The sequence below is a fragment of the Rhinopithecus roxellana genome, chromosome 15 (genome assembly GCF_007565055.1).
Source record: "Rhinopithecus roxellana isolate Shanxi Qingling chromosome 15, ASM756505v1, whole genome shotgun sequence".
Taxonomy (NCBI): Eukaryota; Metazoa; Chordata; class Mammalia; order Primates; family Cercopithecidae; genus Rhinopithecus; species Rhinopithecus roxellana.
In genome coordinates, this window is record NC_044563.1 from 54,966,636 (window position 1) to 54,978,926 (window position 12,291).

Sequence of the window (12,291 nt, forward strand, 5' to 3'; positions counted from 1 at the left end):
TCTGTTATGGACTGAATTGTGTGCTTCCTTCCCCCACCCACCATATTTGCATAGTAAAGTCTTCACCCCCAGAATGTAACCTTATTTGGAGATAAGATCTTTTTTTTTTTTGAGAAGGAGTCTTGCTCTTATCCCCCAGGCTGGAGCACAATGGCACAATCTCGGCTCACTGAAACCTCTGCCTCCAAGGTTTAAGTGATTCTGCTGCCTCAGCCGCCCGAGTAGCTAGGATTACAGGCACCCACTACCACACCTGGTGAATTTTTGCATTTTTAGTAGAGACGGGGTTTTGCCATGTTGGCCAGGCTGGTCTCGAACTCCTGACCTCATGATTCACCCGCCTTGGCCTCCCAAAGTGCTGGGATTACAGGCGTGAGCCACTGCGCCTGGCCCAGAGATAAGGTCTTTAAAGAGGTCACTAATGAGATCTTTTGGGTGGTCTGTAATCCAATATGTCTGGTGCCTTTTTAAGAGGAGGATATTTGGACTCAGATGTGCATGTGCACACGTCACTGTGTGGTGACAGATGGAGAAGATGGCCATCTGCAGGCTGAGAGGAGAAGCCTCAGGAGAAAGCCCTTGCTGACACCTTGATCTTGGAGCTCCAGGCTCCAGAACTGGAAGGAAATACATTTATTTCTGTTGTCGAAACCACCTAGTCTGTGGCACTTTGTTATGGCAGACCTAGAAAATGAACAATGCACCCTCCCACTCTACAAAAACTGTGATTCACAACTGTCCATTCTAGGAGGGGCCTGGCCCAGGGCTCTGGGACAGATACTCTGAGGAGCTTCAGTCCAGGAGAGACCCAGCTTAGCTGTGGGCTCCAAAGGGCAGAAACCATGTCTGTCCCACAAAGGGCTGTGTCTCCAGGTCCTGGTGCCCAGCACATGACAAGTGCCCAAAATAAAATGAATGCATAATAATAGCGCCCCACCCAGGACGTACCACATGCCACAATGGCAGTGAACCCCGAGGAGGCCCTCACGGTGGTGGGGGTGGAGGCTGCAGCTGTTTGGAAGGCAGCTGGACAGGCTGCAGTGACTGCCGGCACGTGAGGGCCCAGGGAGAGGAGGTGCCTGAGGATGAAGGGCAGGGCTCTCACATGAGGGACAGAGGGGTGGCAGGGAGGAGACGCTCCTCCTCTGAAGTGGGGTCCAGGGGGGTGAGGGCCTCAGGGGAAGCAGGCTGGCGCAGGGGGCACTCAGGACTCAGGGAGAGGCAGAGGCTGGTGGGGAGCTGACTAGAGAAGGCACACGGTCAGGTGGAGGGCGGCACAGGGCTCCCGGGTGAGGATGGAAGCCGCGAGGTGGAGGGGTGAGACCACGGGCCTGTGGCGCCCTCAGACTATGGAGCCCTCGACTTATGTGCAGGGACAATTCTCTTGCACAGCCAGACCATGGAGATGAGGAGGCCCTGAGTCCCCTACCAGCAGCCAGTGCTCCCACCTTCTCCCCATCTGGATACCCCTGCTCTACTTGGGCAGGCTCTTAGCTTGGGAGGGAACCACTCATGGCTGGTTATGGGCCTGGGCTCCAAGCAAGGGCGTCAAGGGGGCCTGTCCCTAAAGCTCCCCAGGCAGGAAGTTGGGCTGGAGTTCTTTTGGGAAAAAGGAGGTACAATTCCTAAAGCTCTGTCTAGCGTCCACCACCACTCCTAAGTTGTAGCTCTGGAAGCTGTAGCACCAACAAGTGGCTGGCACAAGACCAGGAAAGGGGCCCCAATACCCATGGCCCCACAGAGGCTGCAGGGTTAAGTCTGATCCCCTTTGTGTGCCTGGCACACAGATGGCAGGAGAATGAGTGAGCTGATGTCCAGTGAGGAAGGGCCACTGGGAGGCGGGAGGTCAGGTGCCATGCCATCTCCTGCAGCCCCAACAGACAGGTTCAGAGGAGGACTGGGACCTCCTTGGTTGTTCAGGTCCACATCCCTTCTCTAAGACTCCTCCCAGCCCTTCACCTTCTTGTGGGCGGCAATGGCCAGCTGGGCCCACTTCTCCAGTGTCTTCAGGGGCGTGATCTCGCGGTCGGGGATGTAGGTGGGCACGAGGTTCAGGAGACGCTCCAGGATCATCTCAGAGCCATAGTCCACAAAGTACTGCTGGGAGGCCAGCTCAGCCAGGTCGTCCTCCTAGGTGGGGGGGAGGGAGGCCTAGGTCATGCATTGGCCCAGGCCCCTCTAGGAAGCCCTTCCACACCACCACAGGCTCCTGGCCCTGACTCCTGTAGCTCTCAGAGCCTGGCTTTTGGGACCCAGGCTTCTCACTGATTCACCAGGAAATTCTTGTCTGCTCAGAGGAACCATGAGCTCCCCAAGGGCAGGGCCACACCCTCACCTTCTCCTGGGTCCCTTTCGCACTGGCATGGAGCTGGACTCTGCCCAGGGGCACAAAAAGTGACGCAAAGAAAAAAGCCAGCCCATCGAGCAGCCACTGCACACTCAGCCCTGTGAGACAGTGACCTTAGCTGACAAACAGCAGAAGAGGAAGCATCTGCCCTAGAGAATGGGAGACACCTGGGGTCTGCTGAGGGGAGTGCGTCACTGTGACTGCCTCCATCACCATCGTTAAGCACTTGGGGGATAGTTAAAGTGGTTAACAGCTGGCAGGATCTACTGTAGAGGGTTCAGAGAACCAAGTGGCCATTGGACATTTGCCCCTTCTCTGCCTGGCCTGGTGTACAGCAGCCCCAGTGATGCCTACCTAGGGCTCCCCAGGGCTCCAGCAGCAAAGGCATAGAGAAAGGCTTTTGGGGGCCTTGAAGGCAATAGATATTTTCCAACCAGTTTGAAATATTTCAGAATTTTAGCAACTGATGTGGCTATACTAATGCGCTCTGCCTGAATATTTGCTTACCACCACCAGTACCACCATTATCATCACCACTGTCACCAACAAAACTACCACCATTACCTCCACCATCACCACCATCACCACCAACAATACTATCACCAACATCATTACTGCCTCTACCATCACCACCACCATCACCACCAACAACACTATCACCAACATCATTACTGCCTCCACCATCACAACCACCATCACTACCAACACTGTCATCACCAACACAATCACTACCAACACTGTCATTGTCAACACTACCACTACCTTTACCATCACCATCATCAACACCAGCACTATCACTACCTCCACCACCACCACCATCCCTACCTCCAATATCACCACTGTCATCAGCACCAACAATACCATCATCACTAACATCACTACCTCCACCATCACCAACACCATCACTGCCTCCACCCACCATCACCACCATCATCAGTACCAGCACCATCACTACATCCACCATCACCACCAACCATCATCACTGTCTCCACCACCACCATCAACACCATCACTACATCCACCATCACCACCAACCATCATCACTGTCTCCACCATCACCATCAACACCATCATTACCTCTACCAATGTTACCACCACCAACCATCCTCTTCATTTCCATCACCTCCTTTCTTATCCCTCCTTCACAATCACCAACAGAACCATAGCTACCACTACCATTATCAAAAACAAAACAACCATATAACTCCTGTCCTCAGAAGGAGAAAAAAGAATACACATTTGCAAATTCTGATCCCAAGGAATGGCTGTCTTTCTCATTTAGAGCGGCGCTTACTAGACACACTCAGAACAGTGCAGCAGGTCCTGAGGCACGTCCTCTGTAGCACACACAGTCACTACAGCAGTGTGGGGGCCTCCTTCACTAGCGAATTCAGGACATGCTCAGAAGCCCTTGCTCCTGACATCTCACCTCACCTCACGAGCCCCCTGAAGTAGGTGGTGTCCATCCAGGAGCCTGGAGAGTGCCCGACTGCAGTCAGGCTCACCTCAGCCTAAGCTAATGATGGCTCACAGAGGAGCACTCAGCCCAAACGTGGAAAACAGAAGGCTGTGGGCCAAGCCAGCCTGGCAGGAGGTTCCCTTCCACTCACCTTCTCACACCTGTACTCCCCAAACTTGACTCCTCGCACCACCTGCTGGTAGATAAGGTTGGTGGCCACGTTGTCCTCAGAGGGGCTGTGCCAGGGTGTGAAGACCTCTTTGCGGAAGAAGAGCCTCCAGGGGGCATTGCGCTCCTGGGCACCCTGCTCCTTGGCATACTGTTCGCACTGGGAGATGGCGTCCATGACATGGTCACTGCCGCTGCCCAGGGAGGACACCTGCGGGCACAGCGGGGAGGGGAGCAGGCACAGAGTCAGGGAAGGACTATGAGGAGCCTCGACAGTGCCAACGGTCAGTTCAGACAGAAAACCGAGGCCCAGCGAGGGGCAGGGACACATCTAAGGCCCCCAGGAGGCAGACCAGATCCCAGCCTTGGGCTCTGAGCAGCACCCCCACGATTGCCTTCCTAGCCTCAGTTCTGGGCACGGTGATGTGAGAAGTCCCATTTTCTAGTGGAAATGGGAAACTGAACAGAGAGTACCTGGAAACACAGGAGCATCGGTGAGAAAAATCCAGGCAAACTGTGTCCAGCAACATGGTACCTCCCCTGGGCTTGTGGGCGGGGGCCCCTCTGCTGAGCATGATGTTGCTGGGGGTGGAGGCAAAATCACACAAGCCCCAGGTCCCGAGGAGGCTCTAGCCTTCAAGGTGAGTCTGTGGGTTGTTCACGCCCCAGCTGCTTGAGGGCAAGTGTGAAAGAACTCCTGTTTGCTAAGGAGTTTCTCCATCAGACGCCATAGCAACCTGAGAGGGAATTCCATTCCCATCTGCACACAAGGGCTGCGCAGCCCTCCCATCAGCCTGTGCCATGCTCTTCCTTCAGCACCAGGAGAGGATTCACTGGGCCTGGGGACACAGGACTGAGGACATCCTACTGCTGGGTTTTCCCTTGGGTGCTGAAGAGCTCTGTTTTTTTGTTTTGTTTTGTTTTTTCTTTTGAGACAGAGTCTCACTCTGTCGCCCAGGCTGGAGCGCAGTGGCATGATCTCAGCTCACCACAACCTCCGCCTCCTGGGTTCAAGCGACTCTCCTGCCTCAGCCTCTTGAGTAGCTGGGATTACAGGTGTGTGCCACCATGTCCCGCTAATTTTTGTATTTTTAGTAAAGACGAGGCTTCACTACATTGGCCAGGCTGGTCTTGAACTCCTGACTTTGTGATCTGACCGCCTCAGCCTCCCAAAGTACTGGGATTACAGGCGTGAAGAACCGCACCTGGCCGAGTTCTCGACAGTCCTAAGGAGTCAGGCAGAGCCGATTAGCGCCGGCTCGGGGGAAACTGAGGTGCTCGAGGGTGAGTAGCCCCAGCCAGTAGGTGGCGGCACTGGCAGCCCGGAGTGGGGCCAGGAGGAGGTGCTTCTGGGCGGCCTTACCTTGTCAAACAGGGCAATGTAGAGGGAGAACCCAAAGCGGTCCTTGAGAGAGATCTTGTCGGCCAGCGCGTTGCAGAGCTCCTTGGCCGTGGTTGCCGAGTCTGTCAGCAGGGTCTTGGTGGTCCCGTCCATGAATGTCACGGGCAGCATGATTGGCTTCTTGGACTTGGTGGCCTGAAAGTGCCCCAGGAGGGTTTGTGGAGCCCCTTCCCTTCAGACCCGCTCGCCCCTCTGGACTTTGGCTCTCTGCTTTCTGTGGGGTTGGAGCTGCCCTGGCGCCCCAGGCCTCAGCACCTCACTGGGACACTGCTTGTCCCCGTCACAGGTGTCTAGGGAGCCCTGCTGTGCACCCCACCCCAGCGGACCTTTAGGACCCCTGAGTCAGGGCCTGGGGCTGGGAGTTCAGGCGCTGCCACGGGCCCGGGGTCTCTGCTATCACTTCATATAACCTTCACCATGTGGCAGGTAAAGGCATTGAGACACAGAGGGAATCTCCTTTGCCCAAGTTGTCTTGACCATAAGGCCAGCAAATGGAGTCCCTCATCCTTTGGGGGCTTTTCTGTTCCGATGGGCCTGGGGTTCCAGAACTTGAGGGTAGGTGCTTGAGGAACCACAGAGTCTCAAAGGGGGGAATGTTTCTGGGGCACTCGAGTGCACTGGGCACACACACACGCACTCACACACGCATACACACATGCACACTCTTGTGCACATGCACACAAGCACGTGCACACACACGCACAAACCTGCAGCTCCAGCCAGCTGGGCGGCTGTGTCCGTGTCCCATTGACAAAGGTCCTCCTCAGACGCTCCTCACAGTACGGGGCGTAGCCGGGCGGGCCCCCGTGGATGAAGTTCCGCAGGTACTGCAGCCAGAGCACCCGCTGAGGTGGCCCCACTGCAGCCCTGGGCCTCCCCATGTGGGTTGTAAGGGCAGCTGCCAGGCCCTCCCCAGCACTTGGAGGCCACTCCTCCAGGCCAGGCTGCTTTCCGTGGCTTCCCTACTCTCTCAGATCCACCGCCTATTTCCAGCCACGTCTGTGGCCTCCCCCACCTCCCCCTAGCTCAGCCTAGCGGCTCCTCCCCACACCCCTTCACAGCACCAGCCAGTCGGGTTGGTCCTGCCGTGATCTGCTCCACTCTGACCCCAGCGCCCAGGGCCTGCCCCAAGGCGAGGGTGCAGAGGGCCTGGGACACGCTCCTGTCAGACTCAGCCCCTCCTAAGTAGAATGGGGCTGAGGGGAGTGTGGGGCAAAGTGGTGGCTGCCTGAGGGGAGGAGGTGCCAGGAAGATGGGGCTCAATGGGGGGTGGCTGGGTGGGCCTTGTGACCAGGACCTTTGGAGTCCCTGACTATTGCTCTCCCCACAGTGCTGGGACAGGGCCCAGCTCCCCTTCCCACTCCAGGAGGCCAGGCACCTTCCTACCTTGACAAACTTCTCGGAGGGGGCGAAACAGCCCACACAGAGAGACACGAGAATCCATCCCCGGGCATAGCTGCTCTTGGAGGGGTTGTGGGTCAGCTGCTTGCTGATCTGGCAGTAGATCTCATCCCTGGGCAGGCAGCAGGGCAAGGGAGGGGCAATCACCCAGAGGAACAGCCCCGGTCCCCACCTCCTCCCAGCAGCCGGTGGGACATGACACAGCTGTCCTCTCCAACTTGCCAAGACCACCCAGGAGGAGGCAGAGTGAGGCTGGGTGGCAGGGCTGAGCCAAGGGCTGGGGTCTGGCTTTGGAGACAGGATCATCAGGCATAAAGCACCTCCCCAACCCCAATCCAGTTCCCACAGCCAGGCCCCACCCTCCAGGGTGGTGGGTATCCTGCTCTGGGCTCAGCAGCCACAGCCACAGGTGACCATGCTAATGAGAAGCACAGTCCCCACCTCTGCCTCGTTCCTAACCAGTTGGTGACTGAGGCAGACGAGATCACCTCTCTGATCCCAGCCCATAGTCACGGCAGCAGGTGCAACTTTACCCATGGCAATGGACAAAGCAGAAACAGGAAAAGCGTCCTGGGGTGTCACTGGGGGATGGAATGAGTAGGGACTTTGTCTCTGGTATGTTTCTGTAATGTTTGAATATTTAAGGGGCCATGTATGACTTTTGTAATGGGATGAAAACAATTAAGGTAATTTTTTGGTGTTCATTTTAAAGAAATCCTTACAAGATTGCTGTGAAGACGAATGAGCCAAGGCTTATGATGCACCTAGCACAGTGCCACACACAGTGAACCCCTCATAAATTCCAGCTGCAATTATTGCTGTCCTTGTTCTTGGGAATGGTTCTTCTCCTCTGCAAACTGGGTACTCTAAGACTACAGCCTGCCTGTTCAAGGGCAGAACCCCTGACAACGCAGTGACCGCCAGGGGGCACCCACTGCTGCTCTTCTCTCCCAAAGGACAGGGCTAGGATTACCTAATTCAGTGGCTCAACAGTTTGCAGAGTTCATAATTTCTTTTTTTTTTTTTTTTTTTTTTTGAGACGGAGTCTTGCTCTGTCGCCCAGGCTGGAGTGCAGTGGCCGGATCTCAGCTCACTGCAAGCTCCGCCTCCTGGGTTTACGCCATTCTCTCGCCTCAGCCTCCCGAGTAGCTGGGACTACAGGCGCCCGCCATCTCGCCCGGCTAATTTTTTGTATTTTTTTAGTAGAGACGGGGTTTCACCGTGTTAGCCAGGATGGTCTCGATCTCCTGACCTCGTGATCCGCCCGTCTCGGCCTCCCAAAGTGCTGGGATTACAGGCTTGAGCCACCGCACCCAGCCGAGTTCATAATATCAAAGTAAATTCTGAAGTTACTCATTTTTTTATCATGATAAATGAGAACATTTATAACACACACAACCTGCTCACTGTCTAGATCCCAATTATCTCATAAAACAAAGGTAATTTTAAATTTCCAAATAGTAGGAAGGGCAAAGTCTCAGAGCAGTCCTTTAAAGAAAACAAGTTTTGCTTTAGAAACATCCCTCCTGTTCCCACCTTGCCACAGACTAGTGAAACATTATCACCTGCAGCTAGGAGTCTCCATTCACTTTACAGATGGGGAGACAGAGCCTGAGAGTAGGGAGGGATTCGCCGTGTGAGGCCCCTCAAGGAGTTGACACCCCAGCCTTTGGACTCTTGGTTCAGGGCTCCTGGCACTGTGTTTTCTAGAAGTGTCAGCTTTAGGTATGATGGTGAGATAATTTGGAGGCAAATTCTTGCCTCTGAGACACACCGGCAGCAGCTGCCTTTTCCTCCTGTTGGCGGGTGGCCCTGGGCAGTGTGGCTACCCCGGTGAGGTAGTGACTAGGCTTGGGGAGATAAAAACGGGGGCCTGATAGGAGGCAGGAGGCCTAGTGACCCCTGGGCAAGTCTCTTCCCTACTCTGGACCTCAGTTTCCCATCAGGAAAGTGGGGCTTGGTCCCTGCCTCGTCCTGCTGTCCTCCCAACCAGCACGCACACATTCATGGCATCAGCTCTCCCAACAGACCTGTCCTGTGTAGAGACTGTTCTCAGAAAAGTCCTAGCCCCCCTCTGATCAGCTGACTTGATTTTTTTGGTGGCTCCTGGTAACTCCTGGGTCTTCCTTTAAACTCCCCAAAACCCCAGGGACCTGGGTAAAGGCCTCTCCTGGCCCTGTGGGGAAGGAGGTACTTGCAGGATTCCCAGGCATGTGGCCCACAGTAACCCTGACCATGGGCCTGGGGTGGGTGACTTGAGGTGAGCTGGCGGCAGGGGGGGTTAAAGCAGGAAATGCATGTTGGATGATGATGATCAAAGCAACCATCTGCAGGGCGCTTACTATGCTCCAGGTCTGGTGCTACACACTTTTCATAGCTTTATCTTCCCACAAGCCTGTGTATGAGGTAGCTGCTGCAGGCACACCTCCTTTTACTGTACTTCACTTTATTACACTTCGCAGACATTGCATTTTTTACAAATTGGTTTACAAGGACCCTGCATGGAGCAAGTCTACCAGCATCATTTCTCCAACAGCACGTGCTCACTTCGCGTTTCTGTCACATTTTGGCAATTCTAGAAATATCTCAAACTTTATTATTATATTTGCTGTGGTGATCTGTGATCAGTAATCTTGAATGTCACTAATGTGGTTGTTTTGTGCACCGTGAATTGTGCCCATAGAAGATGGAAACCTCATTGATAAATGTTAGATGTGTTCTGACTGCTCTACCCACCAGCCATTCCCCCATCTCTCTCCCTCTCCTCAGGCCTCCTGATTCCCTGAGACACACTCATATTGAAATTAGGCCAATTAATAACCCCACAATGACCTCTAAGTGTTCAAGTGAAAGGAAGCTCACACATTTTTCACTTTTAATCAAAAGCTAGAAATGATTAGAGAGGAAAGCATGTTGAAAGCCGAGATAGACCAAAAGCTGGGCCTCTTGTGCCACGTAGTTAACCAACTTGTGAATGCAAAGGAATAGTTTCTAAAGGACATCAGAAATGCTCCTCCAGTGAACACACAAATGATAGGAAAGTGAAACAGCCTTATTTGCTGATATGGAGAAAATTTTAGGGGTCTGAATAAATCAAACCAGCCACAACATTCCCTTAAGCCAAAGCCTAATCTAGAGGAAGGCTCTCTCTTCAATTCTCTGAAGGCTGAGAGAGGTGAGGAAGTTGCAGAAGCTAAGTTGGAAGCTCACGGAGATCGTCTCATGAGGTTTAAAGCAAGACGCTGTCTCCAAAATATAGAAGTGCAGGGTGAAGCAACAAGTGGCTGATGGAGAAGCTGCAACAAGTTTTCCAGAAGGTCTAACTAAAATCACTGATGAAGGTGATTACACTCAACAACAGATCTTCCATGGAGATGAACCAGCCTTCTATTGGAAAAAGATGTCATTTAGGACTTTCATAGCTAGACAGAAATCAATGGCTGGCTTCAAGGCTTCAAAAGACAAGCTAAATCTCCTGTCAGGAGCTAATGCACTGCTGACTTTCCATTGAAGCCAATGCTCAGTGACCATTCCAAAAATCCTAGGGCCCTTAGAAATGATGTACAAGGGGCTGGGCACAGGGGCTCACGCCTGAAATCCCAGCACTTTGGGAGGCTGAGGCGGGTGGATCACAGGGTCAGGAGTTCCAGACCAGCCTGGCCAACATGGTGAAACCTCGTCTCTACTAAAAATGCAAAAATTAGCCAGATGTGGTGGCAAGTGCCTGTAGTCCCAGCTACTTGGGAGGCTGAGGCAGGAGAATTGCTTGAACTCAGGAGGTGGAGGTTGCAGTGAGCCTAGATCACACCACTGCACTCCAGCCTGGGCAACAGAGTGAGACTGTCTCAAAACAAAACAAAACAAAACAAAAACAAACAAACAAACAAAAAGAATGATGTACAAGGAGATGAATGTTATTTTCATGCCTGCTAATGCAACATCCATTCTGCAACCTATGGATCAAGGAGTGATTTTGGCTTTCAAGTCTTATTTAAGAAATACATTTGATAAGACTATTGCTGCCATAGATAGTGATTCCTCTGGTGGATCTGGGCAAAATCAATGAAAAAGCTTCTGGAAAGTATTCACTATTCTCGATGCCATTCAGAACATTCATGATGCATGGAAGGAGGTCAAAATATTAACATTAATAGGAGTTTAGAAGAAGTGGATTCCAACCTTCAGGAATGACTGAGGGGCTCAAGACTTCAAGAGGAAGTAACTGCAGATGTGGTGGAAATAAATAGCAAGAAAACTAGAATGAGAAGTGGGGCCTGAGGATGGGACTGAGTTGCTGCCATGTCATGATCAAATTTCAGTGGATGAGGAGTTGCCTCTTATGGATGAGCAAAGAAAGCGGTTTCTTGAGATGGAATCTACTGGTGAAGATGCTGTGAACATTGTTGAAATGATAACAAGGGATTTAGAATATTGCATCAACTTGATAAAGCAGCAACAGGGTTTGAGAGGACTGACTCCAATTTTGAAAGAAGTTCTGCTGTGGGTAAAATGCTGTCAAACAACATTGCATGCTACAGAGAAATTTTGTGTGAAAGAACAATCCATTCATGCAGCAAATCTCACTGTTGTCTTATCTTAATAAATTGCCACAGCCACCCTAACCTTCAGCAACCACCACCACTCTGATCAGTCAGCAGCCATCAACATCAAGGCGAGACCCTCCAGCAAACGGATGCAACTTTCAGATGACCATTAGCATTTTCGGCATTATTTTCTAATCAAGGTGTCTACACTTTTTAGACATAATGCTATTTCATACTTCATAGACTATAGTACAGTATAAATATGACATTTATATGCACTGGGAAATGAAAATATTTGTGCTGCTCTCTTTATTGTGATATTTATTTCTGTGGCCTTCAACTGAACCTGCAGTATCTCCAAGGGATGCCTGTTTTATGATTCCGCCTTTACAGACAAGGAATCAGAGGCTTAGAGAGATGAAATAACTCCACCAAGGTCCTAACTCCACCAATTAGCTTGCAGCAAAGCCAAACCCAGGCCCGCTTGCCTTATCTCTTGCTAAGTTGACAGAGACACCACTCAGCCATCAAAAGACTTTCAGGCCCCGGTGCCCCCGCCTCCCAGCACTGACCGGAGAGCTGGCCGCAGGATGCCATTGCCGATGATGAAGTGCAGTTTCTCCAGGTTGGAGGTGGGCCGGTCCTCCAGCATGCTGTTGCCCTGCACCGTGGACTCCCCATCATGCAGCCTTTTGGTCACCTGGGCCAGAGGGAGAGGACAGGGAAGGTGAAGTCAGGGGCATTCGCCTGCCAGCCAGGGCACCGGCACCCGAAGCTGCCTGCTCCCCAGAAAGCAGAATCTAAGGAGTGAGCAGAAGAACTGGGCTCCCCAGCACTGTCATTACCCCTGCCATGTGCACAGCAGATGCTGGGCCAATAACTGGCCCACACAGCTGGGGCACACTGGCCCGGTGCCACCCACTTCTGGGGACAGAGCTCCTCTGCCTTCTCCTTGATACCCTGCATCCCA

The 12,291-nt window shown here is 52.8% G+C and overlaps 1 protein-coding gene across 1 annotated transcript in view; it reads right to left on the reverse strand.

Annotated features, from left to right (window-relative positions):
* Nucleotides 1-12,291, reverse strand: part of MYO7A (myosin VIIA) — an 87,545-nt gene that overhangs the window by 18,455 nt on the left and 56,799 nt on the right. The window contains exons 27-32 of the mRNA XM_010366765.2: nucleotides 11,894-12,021; nucleotides 6,763-6,889; nucleotides 6,084-6,203; nucleotides 5,338-5,511; nucleotides 3,958-4,185; nucleotides 1,960-2,130 (exon numbers count right to left, since the gene is read on the reverse strand). Of these exons, the coding sequence (XP_010365067.2) occupies nucleotides 1,960-2,130; nucleotides 3,958-4,185; nucleotides 5,338-5,511; nucleotides 6,084-6,203; nucleotides 6,763-6,889; nucleotides 11,894-12,021 (948 nt within the window). The remainder of the gene's footprint in view (nucleotides 1-1,959; nucleotides 2,131-3,957; nucleotides 4,186-5,337; nucleotides 5,512-6,083; nucleotides 6,204-6,762; nucleotides 6,890-11,893; nucleotides 12,022-12,291) is intronic.